Source organism: Octopus bimaculoides, chromosome 3 (genome assembly GCF_046866305.1).
Source record: "Octopus bimaculoides isolate indiv1 chromosome 3, ASM4686630v1, whole genome shotgun sequence".
Taxonomy (NCBI): domain Eukaryota; kingdom Metazoa; phylum Mollusca; class Cephalopoda; order Octopoda; family Octopodidae; genus Octopus; species Octopus bimaculoides.
In genome coordinates this window covers 147,118,344-147,138,343 of record NC_142930.1, presented here as the reverse complement: position 1 = coordinate 147,138,343, position 20,000 = coordinate 147,118,344, and the positions used below count along the sequence as shown (strand labels likewise).

The window sequence follows — 20,000 nt, the reverse complement described above, 5'->3', positions numbered from 1 at the left end:
CATATACTAATGACAGAGACCATTAAGAAACAATCTACACAAACTCTTTACCTCATATACACACCAAGTGTGTAAGGAGTAATGTAAAATAGATTCTTGCAATAGGTAGGAACAGAACAGATAATTATGAGAGAGGAGGTATTACACATGAATAAATTGATTTTCAGGATAAGGTCTGGACTTTGCGTTTTTCAACTGTGGATAGCTGACCCTGGCATGAAGGGTGTATTGTATAATGAAATAGAACTAAGCTTAAAAGAACTTATAGTTACTACTAACCAAATATGAGTAATCTAAGAATCCGACTGACTCACAGGATATATGCCCTTCCATCACACCATGTTATCACACACATACACACACACACATCATTAAGAATAGGAGGCACTAACAGAAAAATGGAAATTAAAACTAATTTTCCCAGATCTGAACTTTGACACCTTATTGATTAGGTCAGGCCAAATTTCCAAGAATTTACATAACTAAACACTGAGATGAGAGTTAAGACTTTATATTGAAGTATAGAAATTTGAAACCAGTGCCATTTGCCACGCCTTGATTAATCATTGGATACAGTGCTGCCTTAACACGAAATGAAATGGTGCAACATGGAAGGATATGATGATGATGATGATGATGCAGAGTGGAATGGAGATGAACATGCAGGTTTTAGCCGACAAGTGCACCAATGGTAACAAAATATGCAGTTGATGCAAGTATTGTGTATATACAGAATTTGCTTTCTTAGCATGCCATCTCAAGCTCTATCTCATTGTGTGACACCTCAGGCAAATGTAGTCACTAGGTGACCAATGTCTGGAGGTTAGTAATAGTAGATATAAACTATATTGAAGTGTGTGGGGGGGGGGGGGGTTACATTGTTTCTTGCATGATCAGCATTGAGCAAAACTTGGTCACATTTGTTGATGTTCCTTTTTTTAAGAGCTCCATGCTTCCAAAGATGAATGGATTATAAAATAAAGAATACATTTGACTGTGAAACAAGTAAGAGCTAGCAACAGGAAGGGTATCTGGCTGCAAAACAATACTTCAATACATATTTGTTCCGCCCATGCTAGCATGGGAAAATGAACATAAATCAAACAAGCCTTTATATGGTCACTCAACTTGCTAAAGGTATCAGCCAAATTTCCTTTGGACCACACCTCTCCTCTCATATTAAACAAAGAAAGACCCATTGGATCAAGGTAATACTCTATGAATGAAATAAAAAGCAGTGGGTATGGCTGGAATGTCTCTGACCAAAGGTCTGCTTAATCAAGACTAACCTGGGGCTAGCAAAAAAAAGAAAAAAATGCAACAGACACTGTTTGATTGAAATCATTGAAGCTGCAGAAAACTAGCTCTTCTCAGCAAGAATAAATAAATGAACAAATACATAATGTGAACTCTTTGAAACATGTTGAAATAGTTTAATGATTAAAGATATTGGGATAATGACAAATACACCGTGGCATCTGTGGTTGTGTTTGAGTAGATGTCTTAGCTGCCTTTTATTATAATTCCATTCACATCTAGGATGCTTTATAGCAATATTATGTTGACCACAGTACTTGACTTGATACTTGATTTTTATCGATCTCCAGAAGGATGAAAGACAAAGTTGACTCTGACATTACTTAAACACAGAACATAAAAAGCAGAAACTAAATACTACAAAACTCTAATGCTCTGGCTGTTCAGACAATCCACTGCCATCATGAGTAATATAAGAGGTTAGCTGTCCAGTTTTAATTATGAGGATGCATGACAGAAGAAGTTGAGGTCTCATAATGTGGAATTGGTACAATCTGAGGCAGCAAAGAAAGCTAGCAAAGAAGTGTGCAAGTATTTACATATCAAACAGCTAGAAATAACCAATTCTTCCTCAAATCACACCCTAATCACTAAACATAAAGGAGGAACACTGTTTTTTTTTTTAATTATAACAGGGGCAGGTTGTGTTGCTGTGTTGTAAGAAGTTTGCTTCCTAACCACAAGGTACCACTGCATGGTACCTTGAGCAAATGTCTTCTACTATAGCCCCAAGCAACCAAAGCCTTGAGTAAATTTGGTAGGCAGAAACTGAAAGAAGCCAGTCATATATACATATATATATAGGGAGAATTCATGAAAAAACAACAGACGAAGACAGGTGGTGTAAACAACAAATGGATGTATTAGTATAACGCTTGGGAATAGAGAAAGTCTTTAACGTTTCGAGCCTACGCTCTTCAACAGAAAGTAACACAGAAAGAAACAAGGAGAGAAACAAGGAGAGAAAAAAAATATATGTAGTGGTCATGCCTTTGTGTCTGTGTTTGTCCCCCACCACTGTTGGAAAACTGCTGTTGGTGTGTTTACATCCCCATAATTTGGTGGTTTAGCAAAAGGGACTGAGAGAATAAGTACCAAGTTTTTAAAAGAATAAAATAAAACGTCCTTAGGTTGATTCATTTGACTAAAAATTCTTCAAGGTGGTATCCCAACATGGCTGCAGTCTAATGAGTGAAACAAGATTTTTTTTTTTTTTTTTTTTTTTTAAGCAGATGGATTGATGGAGCAGAAATTGGAGATTTGTTCTGTAACCAAAAGTTTATTTACTATGTCTTCCTTGTAGATCCAGAGATAAAAGATTACGCAGTATTTGAGATGTATATATGAGCAGAGGTTCTGAACTGGGGTCAAGATGATCCCTGGGTTTAATATAAGATTTTGTTGTTAAAATTTATCTGCAATAAATTGCTTATACTTCTACAATGCACAAAATATTTGAATTTTTTTTGTATAATTCCTAATTATTAATTAATTATAAAAATATAATAATAAGATCTGTAAACTTTTAGCATGCAGATTACTCTCTCAAATGTAATGTTTTTTTTTTTTTTAGTCATATTGTTTTGAATTAATCATACATTATATTGTAGCTCAAAGGTGTCAATGATGTGATTGTTTATCTTTAAAAGGACATTGTCAGATAAATGTGACAGGCCAGATTTGGCCAGTTTCAAGATAAAACAGGTAGAATATTAGAGTCAGATACGGCCAGTTTAAATGCTAAAGGGTCAAACACTGAATGGCTATGAGAGACCACCCAAGTAGAATAGGGATCAAAGGAGTCCACAAAAAAAAATGGTTGAGAACCACTGTATTTGAGCTTTGAAGTTTCCAAAATCTCAAAAGACAGGTTGACAGCCAAGAAGATTCCACGTGTGGTAAATCCAGGATCTGTGGAATTGAGCATCAGGAATAAATAATCCAAATTGAATGCAAAAGTACTTTCAAAAAACGAGGTAGGGGTCCACCAAGGTTCCGTCCTCAGCCCCCTCTTATTTATCATAGTCCTCCAGGCAATCACAGAGGAGTTCAAGACAGGTTGCCCCTGGGAGCTCCTCTATGCTGATGACCTTGCCCTAATTGCGGAGTCACTATCAGAACTAGAGGAGAAGTTTCAGGTGTGGAAGCAAGGTCTAGAATTGAAGGGCCTTAGAGTCAACCTAGCTAAAACCAAAATCCTAATAAGTAGGAAGGTAGATAAAACACAAACCCCTTCAGGTAGATGGCCCTGCTCAGTATGTAGAAAAGGAGTAGGTAGTAACTCTATAAGATGTACCCGGTGCAAGCTATGGACACATAAGAGGTGCAGCAACATCAAAGGCAGGTTAACTAGCAAGTTAGTTTTTGTTTGTGGCAGATGTTCAGGTGCAATAAAGACTGTAAACAAACAGGAAACAACTTCTATCTCATTCCAGGGTGAAAAACTAGAGGTAGTCGATAGCTTCCGCTATCTGGGTGACCAAGTTAGTAGTGGGGGTGGGTGCGCTGAAAGTGTAGCTGCTAGAATAAGAATAGCCTGGGCAAAGTTTAGAGAGCTCTTACCCCTGCTGGCGACAAAGGGACTCTCACTCAGAGTAAAAGGCAGACTGTATGACGCATGCGTACGAACAGCCATGCTACATGGCAGTGAAACATGGGCTGTAACTGCTGAGGACATACGTAAGCTCGCAAGGAATGAAGCCAGTATGCTCCGTTGGATGTGTAATGTCAATGTGAATACCCGTCAGAGTGTAAGTATCTTGAGAGAAAAGCTGAACATTAGAAGCATCAGTTGTGGTGTGCAAGAGAGACGATTGCGCTGGTATGGACATGTGGTGAGAATGGATGAGGATAGCTGCGTGAAAAAGTGCCACACCCTAACAGTTGAGGGAACCCATGGAAGAGGTAGGCCCAGGAAGACCTGGGCTGAGGTGGTGAGGTAAGACCTTCGTACATTGGGCCTCACCGAGGCGATGACTACTGACCGAGACCTTTGGAAATGTGCTGTGCGTGAGAAGACCCGGCAAGCCAAGTAAGATCGTTGCCAGTGCCCCTGGACTGGTTCTTGTGCGGGTGGCACATGAAATGCACCATTTTGGGCGTGGCCGTTGCCAGTACCGCCTGACTGGCTCCCGTAGGATTTTCGAGCGAGATCGTTGCCAGTGCCCCTGGACTGGCTTGTGCGGGTGGCACATAAAAGACACCATTTCGAGCGTGGCCGTTTTCGTGCGGGTGACACGTAAAAGCACCCACTACACTCTCTGAGTGGTTGGCGTTAGGAAGGGCATCCAGCTGTAGAAACTCTGCCAAATTAGACTGGAGCCTGGTGTTGCCATCCGGTTTCACCAGTCCTCAGTCAAATCGTCCAACCCATGCTAGCATGGAAAGCGGACGTTAAACGATGATGATGATGATGATGATGATGGTTCTGGGTTCAGTCCCACTGCATGGCACCTAAGGCAAGTGTCTTCTGCTATAGCCTCAGTCCAAACAAAGCCTTGGGAGTGCATTTGGTAGACAGAAACTGAAAGAAGCCTGTTGTGTGTAATGTATGTATATGTGTGTGTCTCCTTGTTTTGACAATATGTGATAGTTAAATGGTTGTTTTGTCATACCATTTTCTTCATTTCCAATATTCTGCAAGAATCCATTTGGTTACAGGGAAATATTGTCTTACTTGGAAACAGGTATGGGTTGGCAACCAGAAGGGCATCCAGCCACAAAACAAATAGGCCTCAATAAGCTGTCTGACCCATACAAGCAGACAAAAAAAAGATGCTAAAATGACAATGGGTGGCATCATGTATTTGCCCTATTAAATTCATGGAAATATCTAAACTTTATATCAACAGAACAAACCTTCTTTGTAACAAAATACAAAGTGAGAATATCAAATCAAAAAAGATAATGAATTTAAATATGAACAATATATAAATAAAAATAAAATAAATGTACAGTCTTTGGAGTTGTGTTTAAATTTTTTTCCAGGAAATAAAAAAAGAAAACAACACTAGAAAAGGAGAAGATTAACATAAACTAATTACTTCTTAAAATAGGATTAAACCAATTATTTCAGCAACATTTTTTTTTTTTTCCTTCTTCAGAGGTTAAAAAAATCAGATTCAAGAAAAGTTTTATAAAGTAAATGAATATGATTAAACCATTAATAACTATGAAAACAATTTCTCTTCGCTTTATCGAAAGCCGTCAGCAAAATTGAAAGCGGAAACAGTAGGAGAAAATTAGCTTAGTATCTTTACGCAATGCTACCAGTAGAAGTTATCAATTCCTTTGCAATAATCTGCCAAATTTCATTATTAATCTGCATTTCTTCAAAAAAAAAAAGAAAATGCAACATAGCTGTGTGAAAAGAAGCTTGCTTCCCAACCACATGGCTCCACGTTCAGTCCCATAGTGTGACACCTTGAGCAAGTGTCTTCTAATATAGCCTCAGGCCGACCAAAGCCTTGTGAATGGATTTGGTAGACGGAAGCCGAAAGAAGTCCATCGTAAATATATGTATGTATATATTTATGTGTATGTGACTGTGTTTGTCTCCCCAACCCGCCATCGCTTGACAACTAATGCTGGTGTGTTTATGTCCCCTGTAACTTAGCATTTCAGCAAAAGAGACAGATAGAATAAGTACTAAGCTAACAAAAAGTAAGCCTTGGGGTCAATTTTTCTCAACTAAAACCCTTTAAGGCGGTGCTTCAGCATGGCCACACTCAAATGACTGAAACAACTAAAAAAAATAAATGAATATATATATATATATATATATATATATATATATATATATAGGTTATGAGCAGTAGTGGTGTCAATAAGACCCAGAGGTGTCAGGTAATGCTGAGTAAGTGTTATGGATAGACCATAGTTAAGCTCCAGGTTCGGTGATTATGCGAATAAGGGGTCCAACGTAGGTCATATATCAGCGTGTGCATAAAGATTTAGTTTTCGTAATGAGATAAAAAGGTGATGGAGTGTTGGTGGAGGTGGTGGTGATAAAGGTAGTGGCGGTGGTAGAGGCGACAAGGATATAAACAAACATTGGTTGTGAAACAGTGGCAAGATGCACACACATGCATACATACAAGTGCATGTTCACATACAATGTGCATAACTGGCTTCCACACAGTTACTGCCCAGCAAATTCACTCATAAAGCATCAGTTGGTTCAAGGCTATAGAAGAAAACCTTCATCGAAGACGCCACACATTGAGACTAAACCCAAAACCATGTAGTTGTAAAATGAACATCTTAAACCACACAGCCATGGCTGCACCTGTGTGTGTGTGTGTGTGTGTGTGTGTGTGTGTGTGTGTGTGTGTGTGTGTGCAAGAGAGAGAGAGAGAGAGAAAGACATAGCTACACATACTCACACACAAAATGTTACTGACTACAGAGTAATAAGTTTGTGTTGCCAAGATCAAACACTATCAAACTGTAGACACATAATGCTTGAGTTTTCATTAAATCAAGCATGATAATGAACATCATTTTCAATAAGCATCTATTTATTATTGGAAAGAAAAAGAGTATAACAAAAAAAAAGAAAAAGATAAAACAAAAAACAAAAAGAAAAACCAAATGATGATGTTACAAGATTGAGGGAGATGAGTGAGGTGGTAGTAGCCAATTGGGATGTGAGAATTGGTTGGAGGTGGTTGGAGAATGCAGAGAGGTGGGGATGGTGGTTTCCGAAATCAGCAGTTGATGGGTGCGACAGGAGCGATGGGAGATGATGGGAGGAGAGATGGTAGGGGAGGAGGTTATGTAGTACATTTGCTGAGAATTAGAATATGGTTGGCAACTAGTAATATCAAGAAATAGGACAGTCAATGTAGAAAAAAAAATTAAAACTATTTTTGAATAGTGATGACAATGAGAATGAAGGAGATGATAATGAAAATGGCAGGGGGCGGGTGGGGTATAAGTAATGACGGTAGCAGTGAAGGTGAGGACATAGATGTAGTAGTGATACTGTAATACTAGAGATGGTGTTAAATGTAGTATCAGCATGAAGTGGAGTGGAGGAAATGGTGGTGGTGGTGGTGATGGTGGTGGTGGTGATGGTGGTGGTGGTGGTGGTGGTGGTTATAGCAACTGGGATAGTGTTGGTGATGCTATTAATAATCTTGATGATGATGATGATGATGATGATGATGATGATGATGATGATGATGATGATGATGATGATGATAGTGTGTTGGTTATAACAGTGGTGGTGCTGTTGATGCTGTAAATAGTGATAGTAGCAGTAGTAGTAATAGTAGTAAGGGCGGTGGCGCTAGTAGTAGTCACAGTAGTTATGATGGTGATGGCAAGGACAACCAAATCCAGTGGAGATTAAGTAGCTGATTAAAAAACAAATAAAAAAATCTATAAATCAAGATTAGGTAACTCTAGGCCACTACATTAGTAAGGAAGAAGGAAAGAAGGAAGGGAAGGTGAGGGGAGGGTTGGTAATATCAAGCACCATCAATCACCATTATCCTTACCATAAACACAGTCATCACTACCACCACCAAACAATTACCATCACCAACACAACTATTCATAACCACTACCACAACTATAATAATAGTACCACCAATATTAATGAGCCAATGAGGAGTCTAATCATTCGCCTGATTTAGCAAGTAATAACAGTGTGAATTTCACACTGACATCTTAAAAATGAAGGACACATTGGACAATAGAGTCAAAGGTATATATAAAAAAAAAGGAACGAGGTAAAACGAGACGAACAGATTGGATAATAAAGTTCTCATTGTGAAACTGCCTTAGAGATACATGGAGTTAGTATGGTTAGATTACTTTTGAACATAGTTCAGCTTGATGACGGCTGATGTGGTGACAACCCACAACAAACACTGCCTCTGTCATTAATACAATTAAAACTAAAACCTTTCCAGGTTACTGGTTTTTCTGAACCAGGTGGACACTTCTGAACTAAATGAATATCAAATCTATTTAAATTATTAAATGAAATACATGTGTTTGTACATTAGTGTAAATGATTCTAGTTCATTAATATTGCACTGTGCAAGGTACTTTGAAACAGAGCTACCTGGTAAACTAGTCTAACAGCCATGAGAGTTTGAAGTTCCTGCTCATAAATTGCTGTAGATTATAAGAGGTTCCAGACAGTCAGTTGGTAAGTACCTACACCACTAGCAAAAACTGATGCAACACTAAGTTTTACAGAAGATGGCTGGACTTGTGTAACATAACAACAACTTATAATCACAAAACAAATAGGCATTACCATAAGAAGTACATATCCCTAAAGAGACAAGATGGCCACAGCTGAAGTGTCTTTTGATCACAGGTCTGCTTAACTGAGTCAGGGCTAACCAGGGGTTAAACAACACCTACTACATCACATTAGTGAAATGGCTAATATCACCTTCACAAGACACTAGTATTACCATCATCATTTATATACCGTAAATCCTCGAGTATAGTCTGCCCTTGAGTATAATACGCAGGGGATTTTTAGGGGGCTGTACCTCTGAAAAACCTAAACCTTGTGTATAATATGCACCCCTTCTCTAACTTGAGTCAAGGATGTCTATATAACATCCTTGATTTGTAAACATATATATGGTAACGTACTTTATTATTATTGTATATATAACATAATGCAAGTGCGTAGCTTTTTTTGTGCCCTTTGCAGAAAATAAAGAAATAACAGCGAAAAATGGCCTTTACATATTTATCACTATCAGTTACAAGCTCGACATCACAAAATGTGTCTGAATAAACATTTCTGGACAGCAAATAGAGACTCAGACATTGCTTAGAAAATATTTTTTCATTTTTAACCTCGTACATAGTACACACTAGGGATTTTGACCTTTAAATTTTTGGGGAAAATGCAGATTATACTCAAGGATTTATGGTAGTTACCCCATCACTACTATGACAGTCACAGTACCACCCATAGCACTAGTGTAGTTAGTAATCACAACACTTAATACATCTATCTCACAAACTAATACAGCAACCATAACGCTATTATAGCCATCATCATTACTACACTATTGGTATAGTTAAAAAACAGCACCACAACCAATACAGTAAATGGTCAGCACCACCATCAACTACACTAATATAACCATCTTATATATTAATATAGGACCAATGCAGTTAACACTGCCATCATCCCTATTAATACTGATTACAATATTTACCTGTTTATTTGTTTCAGCCATAGGGCTGCAGCCATGCTGGAGTACCATCTTAAAGGGATTTAGTCAAATGATCAACCCCAGTACTTTCTTTAAAGCCAGGTACTTGTTCCCGCAGTTTTTTCTTTTTTTTTTTTCTGAACTGCGAATTAATGGAGACATAAACACATATACACAACAGGCTTCTTTCAGTTTCTACTCATCAAATCCATTCACAAGGCCGTGGTCATTCTAGGGCTGTAGTAGAAGACACAAATTCAAGATGCCACTCTGTGAGAATGAACCTGGAACCATGTGGTTGGGAAGCAAACTTCTCACCACACAGCCATGTCTGTACTTATAAAAAAAAGACCTATTTATTCACATGCTAGGAATTGAACCCACACTGCCTGGAATCCTAACCATTAACATTCTTCAACCATTACATTCTTCAGCATAATCCAACTATTTCTCTCTCTCTCATACACACACACACACACAAGCACATGTTACACACATCCTATACACATGCTCAAGTCTAGAAATATTTTTTTTTAAATAAAGTTTTAAAAAAATAGTCAAAAAATAGCAAAAACTGTCAATATTTAAGAAAATTGAGAAAATGTCACAACATATAGCAAGAAAAAAATATTCTAAATATATCTCTTTTGAAAAATAAAACAAAACGAATTTCTTCAGAAAAAAGTATAATTTGTGATAATCCATCGTTTAATTTTTTATTTTTAAAATTTACTTTGAAGGATTATTCAATGTAATTAAGGTGGGGGGAGGGGAGGGAGAAAGAAAAAGGTAATTAATTTAGGTTTTTCTTCATTGAGAGAGAGAAAAATACTTCATTTTACACATCCAGATAGAGTTAATAAGTACCTTTAATTATCTATGAAATCTTGCCTGTAATTATTATATACAATGATGAGAGGAAGAAAACCACTGCCGCCACCACCACCACAACATCATCATCATTACAACTACAAGAGGTAAATCCAATTTACTCCAATACTACGTTCTATGGTAATGTCACCACCACCACCATCATTTATTTCCACAAATCAATTTTATCATCATAATCTGGCATTGATATCATCATCATCATTCATTATAACCACCACTACTACCACCACCACCTTCATCATCATCATCATCATCATCATCACATCCAGTTCTAGTATCAATATCACCCACATCATCTCCCACCATCACCACACCCACAAGCTCTTTTTCTTTTTTTCTAAGAATTTCTCTCAGAAATAAATAATCGAAGATATTAAAATGCCATGGTTACTGCTGACAACAAGAGACAAATGTTGCTTGAATATTTCTTATCTGTTAGAAATAGAATCTTGCAAAAATGATTTTAAAAAAAGAAAGAAAGAAAATAACAGAAAAAGTGAGACATACATTTAAAATATGTAAGACTCGTCATCGTCATCGTTTAACATCCGCTTTCCATGCTGGCATGGGTTGGACGGTTTGACTGAGGACTGCCAAGCCTAGAGGCTGCTCCAGGTTCCAATGTGACCTGACAAGGTTTCTACAGCTGGATGCCTTTCCTAATACCAACCACTCAAAGAGTGAAGTGGATGCTTTTTATGTGCCACCAGCATGGGGGTCAGTCTGGTGACACTGGCATCAACAATGCTCGAATGGTGCTTTTTGCGTGCCACAGAAATCTTAAGTTCAATTCTTGTTAAAGGATGAAGTCTATCTTTTTTTTCTTTGTTATTGAATTGTATTGTTTATATCATCATCATTTAACGCGGGTTTGGCACTCTGACGGGCCCCACTGTCAGCTTTAGAATAACTTCTACAGCTGGATGTCCTTCCTAATGACAACCACTTTTTACAGAGTGTACTAGGGGTTTCTTTCTTTTTTTTTGTGACAATGGCACTAATGATATCACCAAGTAATTTGCAAGACAAAATAAAGAAAGGAAAAGTCCTCAAATCTAATAGGGAGATGGCTTTATGCAAGGTGTTGAAGGCTATTTTACATATATATATATATATATATATATATATATATATATATATATAAAATATATGCACATGAGGTAGTATCAAAAAGTTCCTAGACTAACTATGTTTGCCCTGTCACCATAAGCTTGCTGAAGCATGCTCAATGTCTCTGTAGCAGACTTCCCAAGTTTAGCGCAAAATTTCACATTGGCACTTTGTTCCAACTTTCTGTCCAGACAAAAATCGCAGACTACAGTATACACATATCGCAAAGATACAAATTTCACAACTTGCGAAGTAAACACAGTGATGTCACTCAGCACACTGCCCCATGGAAATCACCGCCAGTTTTCACTGTGCACACAACTGTGTGCTGCCATCTGTCGGCACACTACAGAACAACTCCAGGAACTTTTTTACTCAGGAAGAGACTATCCTAGAGTACATTCTGCCTTATCTTCGAAACGTCTAGTTAGAATAGAGGCAGCTGACGAAGGATTAATTCCAAGTGGCTATCTGTTTTCCTATGTGTTCGTTCCGTGGTCTGTAGTTCATTGTTCTAACGTCCTGTACCCTGATATGCATCTATATACACATGTAGATGTAAGTATTACATATATGTGTGTATACATGCATATATATTCTTTGTATTATATATATATATATATATATATATATATATATATATTTACACACACACTAATTGATATTAACTATATGAAATCTTTATTGCACATGGGTGTATAAGGATTTGAATCAACAAGTATAGTGTTAATTTGAGGGTTACACAAGATAAGGGTTACCAAAAAACCACTATGCTCCAGATTCCAGGTTTTTAGGAAGCCATACCCAAATAGGTATATAATTATAGGTTTGTTATGAGTTTCATTTCATTTTCTTTGAATTCTATGAAAGCTAGCTCAATAACAGAGCACAGAACAGAGAACAAAGGAAAACAGAAAAACAAAGGGAGAAAAGAAGGTAAAGAAAACAAGTCAGAAAAGCAGGGAAGGTAAAAAAAAAAAAAAAAAAAAGACAGAAAGGGAAGACAAAATAGAGAGAGAGAGAAAAAAAAAACAAAGAATGAAAGTATAGCAATGAAATACTCATGAGAATGGAAGTCTTTATTGAACCAGTTCCTAAATTCCTTTGGTTGTTGTCTTTCAGTATGTTAAAATGGCAGAGCTAACTGAATAGCTAATAATACTTACACTGCTATGGAGAGTCCATACAAGTGTAGTAACCAGCTCTACTAAGATAATGCCCATCAGTACATTGAGGTTTTTTTTTTTTTTTTTTTTTTTTCCCTCCCCCATTTATGTAAATAAATCGATCATCTACTTTTGAAGTTTAAAAGCAATTCAAGGGGGTAAAAATAGATTTGCAAAAAGGAATTTCAACTGTTTTAGAATAAAAGAAATTGTAGTATAAAACCAAAATAAATACACTACACACAACTGGTGAAAGAAATATAGTAACACTGGTTACCAATATCCAATGTACCAATAACTAGTAAACTGTATTGATGAGTGTGACAAGAGAGTGAGAGCATGTAACTTGAAGTGGGCTGCAGGGTTTTTTATAGTTCTTAGGCTTTTGTTTACATCTTCCATTGATGTACAATGGCAAATGATATACAAACAGGCATTACACACACAAACGCTTCCATTCTGAGATAAGCTACAATTAGTGTCCTCCACTGACATTTCCATGTCAACAAATCATCCAGTGTCTCAGAGCTTTCAAATATATGCGGAATGAAAGACTCCATGCTTCATAAACAGGTAAGGGTGAGAAGCAGGAAAGGCATCCAGCTGGAGAAAAAATTGCTTTGAGAAGCATTCATTTAACCCCTAGATATAAAAATACAAACATGTCACAATTGTGAACAAACACATATCACAAGCTTCTCCACAGTTTTTGTCAACTAAATTCCACCTGCCAGGCACTGGTTAACCCAAAGCGATGGTACAAGACATTTATTTGCCTAAGGTGCCACACAGAAAGATCGCACTCAAAACCATATGTTTACAAAGTAGGAATTCTTAATGATACAGCCGTACCTGTTACAGTCACTGAAGGAAAGAGGAGAAATAAACAGAACGAAAGGGGAAAAAAGGTGTATGTGTCTTATTGACAAAGATCCTTGAAAGAGATTAAGATCTACAATGATTCTACACTGCTGTCAATAAAATATGTTTAGCTAAACAACAAAAAGTAAGTCTAAAAATTGTTTTATAAACTGAATACCATATGTTTCTTGTATTTTATTTAATGTAATATGGCTGTGTGGTTATAAAATTTTATTACCCAACCACAAAGATTTAGGTTCAATCCCACTGTGTGGCCAACCAAAGCTTTGTGAGATTTGGTTGGCAGAGACTGAAAGACACCTGTGGTGTGCATATTGTCTTTCTGTGTGTGTGCAGGCATGCAATATATTCAAGTGTGTGTGTGTGTGTGTGTGTGTGTGTGTGCGTTTGTACCTCCTTGTCCAGGCATCATGTAATAGTTGTAAATGAGTTTCACTGTCATACGAGCAGTGCTATTCAAGATTATGGGGGCTCACCAGAATAGAATAGTAACCAAAGGGGTCTATAGATAAAAAAAAAAATGGTTGAGAACCTCTACCCATCAAGTAGTGCTCCAGTATGACCACAGTCTAATGACTGAATAAATAAAAGACAAAAGATAAAAAAATAACTACTGAAAAGAAAAACAACTTATTTAGCTTCAGTGGCATTCATAGGCTTCTTTGCTATTTTCAAAAATTTTCTGAGATACCAGAAATGGAAGATGTTCCTACAATCAATTTCAATCAACAAAACTGAACGAAACAAAGCGGCCCCAACAGAGGTTGGATTCTTTGAATACAGAGAGAAAAAAAACAGGAGTAAATGACAATGATGACAACAATGATGATTACAGCAAGAATGGCGATCCCAATTGATGGCTATGGAGATAATTTTTCATCCTTTGGATGGGTGGTGAAGAATGATAATGATGACAGTGTGAAAAGAAAATAGAAACAATGATGATGATATCAATAATGATGTTGCTCTGATCTTGTTGCTGCCGCTACTAATGCTGATGCCAACAACGCCAACAACAACCATGATGATCTATAGGGCTAATAGGTACTTAATTGTGTAACTAATTACATCATAGAAGACAATTATAAATGCAATTATTATTATCATTACCATTATAATTTTTATTATTATCATCATTCTTATTATTGCTGTTATTCGTTAAATGAAAATAAAACACATAGCATACAGACCAAAAAAGACAAACATACAAATGTCAAAAGCATAAACTAGGGAAAAAAAAAAACATCATCATCATGAGTAACATTACAATTCCAAATATTTCATTGTTTTAAAATCAGGCAACTGTGTAACAAGACAGACAAACACAGTTTCACATTTCCACAGCAGTGCTCTATCTCTGTTTGTCAATGTAATACAATTATAAGTGAGGGGGAAATTTAAAAAAAAAATTTTTTTTGTTCTCTTTGCTAAATAAATTTAATTAAAAACAATGTAAAAAAACATAAAACAAATGAATAAATAAATAAAAGCACCCCAGAAATTATTATTGGTAGTTTCTTTGCTAAACAGGAAGAGAAGAGCTGGCATCAACCAGGAACCCATTCATACTAAACCAAACAGCAAACACTTGGAAACTAAGAAACAAATTAAAACAGAAACATGCAAGAAGAAGCCATCCATCCACAATAGAGTTTGTTTGTCTCTTTAACTTGGAAACTCAGAGAAAAATTATGGTTCCTCTAGAACTACAGGAGACCATTTGGAAATATGGAAGGGGAGGTTGTGAGAATGGTTAAAGAAATAAATAAGAACAATGTTGAACAAGAAGAATAGCTGTTTCTAATTTCAGCACAAAGCCAGCAGTTTTGAGGGGAAGGGATAAGACAATACTAACAATTCCAGTTCTTGAGTGGTACTTTGGTATTATCAATCTCTAAAGGACGAAAAGCAAAGGTGGCCTTAGTGGGATTTGAACTCAGGTGTAAAAAACCAGAAAAAATGCTACAAATATATTTTAAGACTAACATATTTGCTTCCAATAATAATAATAATAATAATAATAATAATAATAATAATAATAATACTTTCTACTATAGGTACAAAGCCTGAAATTTTGAGGAAGGGGAAGGTCAATTACACTGACCCCAGCACTCAACTGGTACTTATTTTATGAACCCCTAAAGATAGAGTCAACCTTGGTAGAATTTCAACTCAGAACACGAAGACAGATGAAATACTACTAAGCATTTTGCCCAGCATGCTAACAATTCCACCAGCTCACTGCCTTATATATATAATAATAGCAATAATAATCCCTTCTATCAGAGGCACAAGCCCTGAAATTTAGTGGAAGGGGATAGTCAGGTGCTTCAACCCCAGAACTCAACTAGTATATATTTTTTCACCAACCTTGAAAGGATGAAAGACGAAGTCAACCTCAGCAGAATTTGAACTCAAAGCGTAAGGAAAGACAAAATGCCGCTAAGCATTTTGCTCAACACGCTAACAATTCTGAATCCTCATCATCATTGTTGAATGTCCGTTTTCCATGCTGGCGTGGGTTGAACGGTTTGATTGGGGGCCAGCAAGCCAGGAGGCCGCACCAGGCTCCAATCTGATCTGGCAGTTGTTTCTATAGCTGGATGCCCTTCCTAACGCCAACTACTCCAAGAGTGTAGTGGGTGCTTTTTACATGCCACTGGCACGGGATCCAGCCAGGCAGCACTGGCATCAGCCACCGTTCAGATGGTGCTTTTTACATTCCACTGGCACGTAGAAATAATAATAAACCTTTCTACTGTAGGCACAATTGAGTCAGTGCCATCAACCATGGTGCTTAATCACTACTTTTATTTTGTCATGGATGAAAGGCAAAGTTGAGTTCAGCAGGATCTGAGCGCAGAACAAACAACTGTAAGCGTCTGATGCACTAACAATTCTGGTAGTAATAATAGCCACAGGTGTGTCTATGTGGTAAGGAGTTTACTTCACAACCACATGGTTCTGGGTCGGTCCCACTGTATGGCACTTTAGGCAAGTGTCTTCTATAGCTTTGGACCAACCAAAGCTTTGTGGGTAGATGTGGTAGGCGGAAACTGAAAGAAGCCCAAATTGGGTGTGTGTGTTCGTGCCTGTCCCCCACCACTGCTTGACAGCCAGTGTTGGTATGTCTATATTCCCGTAAGCAAAAGAGATCAATTGTGTAAGTACCAGGCTGAAAGAAATAATTACTGGGCATCAGTCCATTGGACAAAAATTCATCAAGGTGGTGGCCCAGCATGGTCACAGTCTAATGACTGAAACAAGTAAAAGAAAAAATAAAAGATAATAATAATAATAATAATAATAATAATAATAATAATAATAATAATAATAATAATGTTATTTACCTGGCCTTTTTCTTTCTCAACCTTCTTGAAGCATTTATTCAGTGACAAATTATGCCGCACTGAATTTTTCCAACCTGTTGGTGCGCTTAGGAAGTAAGGGAAATTCTTTAATATCCAAGAGTAGATGTCTTTGACAGGCAAGCTTTTCTGTGGGGATTCCTCAATTGCCATAAAAATTAGGCAACTAAAGGAATAAGGGGGTTTATTGTTGATATGTTTTTGAGGATTATATGGTACATGGGGTGGGTGTATTGGGGTTGATGCAGGGACCACAGCTTGTATGTCTCCATTTTCTTTTTGTCCGTCCTCATCTGTTAGCTGGTCATCCACCTCACCAGCATTAATGTTCTTGATCAAATTGGTGTCCTGCAGCCACGCAAGGCTCGTTAGTTCATCGTCTTCATCCATGGGCCCTTTATCAAGGCGTAGTTCTGTGAAACAACTGTTACTCAGAGGATCGGTCTTCATATCTTCGGAATCAGAGTCCATATAATTGAGAGCACGTGACAGCGCACTCCCTGGGAAGCTCTGGCTTAGACTATTGACAAGTCTTTGCCGCATGGAAGCATCACTTTCATCAAGGCTCCTGTTGCTGCCCATGTTTGCCATGGGCCATATATCAGCCCCTAAAAAAATTTAAAAAATAATCACAATTAAGACATACTATTAACAAAAGGCACATTCATGTGTGAATTTAATAATAATATAAAAGAGCATTTTTATGTATCTTTCTTTGGTTTTAATATATAATAGAATAACAGGTAACTACAACTCTCCATGTATTATCTAAGCACAAACAAACTTATATATAAGCCTTCTTTCTTCCTTTTCACAACCAAATAATACTTCAACTTCACCAACAATTATAAACTTTCGACAAAGGTGAGGTGAGCCCTACAACAGAGTGCTTACTCCCACATCTGGAACATTATCATTACAGCATGCACATCCTTGACCAATATCTAAAGAAAAGCTAATCTACTACTTGGCATGAAGTGCCTCACAAACACTTTAACCAGTGTCTCCTCTCTATGCCTTTTCTACCACTACTACCTTGGCCTCTGCTCTTCAAAGCCAGATGGTCACATGCCAGCTCTATATAAGCACTTGGATTTCATCTGTCTCCTTGTCACCCATATTGTATCTCCATATACACACAGAATGCACCACACTAACTGCTACAGCCAAACATTCTTAATGGAGAACAGCATCCCTCTGGATATGTCTACATGTGTTTTTCCTGGTATCATAAACTTGCAGCTTGTTTTAAGAAGAAATTAACTACATCAGTCTAACTGGTCTTGCAGGGCATGCAAAGACCCTAGGCACAAAATAAACCAGAACATGCACGCATGCATGCACACAAATCAATGAACATTTGAAAGTCAATATCTAGCAGAAAAATGTGAGTAGAATATACGAACAAGGATAAGGGAAGTAGCTCTCTGTGCAGCAAAGTATACCTTTAAGCACATATGTATTTATGCACATTTACACACACACACACACACACACCTAAATGCACACAGCTAACAAAAACAGAGTAGTTACAAATGTTTTCAATAGATGGAAAAAAAAATTATTCTAAAAATAAAATTAACTAAAACACAAACTAATCACAACTAAATAAAATGACTTTTCTACTATTAAAAACTTAAACACAAAAATAGATGCCTCTTAGTTAAAACAGAAACACACACACAAACAAACAAACAAACACTCATACTCTTCTATTAAATGCTTTCTCCTGGCTATAAAAGAACAAGAAGGGGAAAAAGGTGGTGGCTTGTTGTTCTTCCACAATTAGATTACAGACAGGAGGGAATTAAAAGAATTTATAAAAGACATTTTATAAATAGCAGAGAGTTAAAATAATTGAAAGTATTGATCCATTATATAGATCATTACTAAGTTCCTTAACCTATTTGAACTTGTATATCTCCTCTCTTTTTTTTCCCCCAAATGGGGCAGCCTTGTATTTCCTGTACTGCAAGGCACCCATTTCTGTCCCTCAATCACACTCTAACCTCTCCTTACATCTCAATACTACTCCCCACTCAGCTGACAGGTCATGTCTTGCAAATTACATGGTGACCTCACTGGTGCTCATGTCACATAAAATGTACCCAGTTCACTCTGTAAAGTGGTTAGCATTAGGAAAGGCATCCAACCACAGAAACCATGCCACCAAAGCAGACAGCAGACAGCAGAGCTGGGCCCAGTCTTTTGAATGAAGGCAGGCATTGAATGCTAATTATAATGATGATCAACGTTATTTGCTTCAAGTGTACTGTTCAACCTTCAATATATACTGCTATCTCTAGCAGACAGGTGTCCACCAGTGAACATAAGCACAAATAGCTCAAAACCAGATGGTCTGGTGGTCCCCATCATCATTGAAAGATGGCTGGGGGTGGGGGGCTTGCAATATATATTGGGTGCAGATTGCATCGATAACCAGCTGGAAAAGGCATCCTCCAGGGGTTAAAAACATAGTAACATCGGTTCCTATAGAACAGCCATGTTTAAGTGACAATAAACATTACCTATCAGTATAGTTACTACTTTCATCACTTACAGAGATTTTCTACTTTGCTCCTTCCATATATATAAATATATATACATATATATATATATATACATATATATATATATATATATATACATATATATATATATATATATATATATATATACATATATATATATATATATATATATATATACACATACATACATATATATATATATATATATACATACATATATATATATATATATATATATACATACATATATATATATATATATATACATACATATATATATATATATATATACATACATATATATATATATATATATACATACATATATAGATATATATACATACATATATATATATATATATATATATATATATATATATATATATACATACATATATATATATATACATACATATATATATATATATATATACATACATATATATATATATATACATACATATATATATATATATATACATACATATATATATATATATACATACATATATATATATATATATATATATACATACA

The 20,000-nt window shown here is 36.5% G+C and overlaps 1 protein-coding gene across 4 annotated transcripts in view; it reads right to left on the bottom strand.

The window, feature by feature from the left end:
- LOC106879200 (uncharacterized) overlaps window positions 1-20,000 on the bottom strand; it is a 374,932-nt gene that overhangs the window by 125,396 nt on the left and 229,536 nt on the right. For all 4 annotated transcript variants that reach the window (XM_089349772.1, XM_052966714.2, XM_089349774.1 and 1 more), the window contains one exon: window positions 16,915-17,540. In XM_089349772.1, coding sequence (XP_089205898.1) covers window positions 16,915-17,540 — 626 coding nt within the window. The remainder of the gene's footprint in view (window positions 1-16,914; window positions 17,541-20,000) is intronic.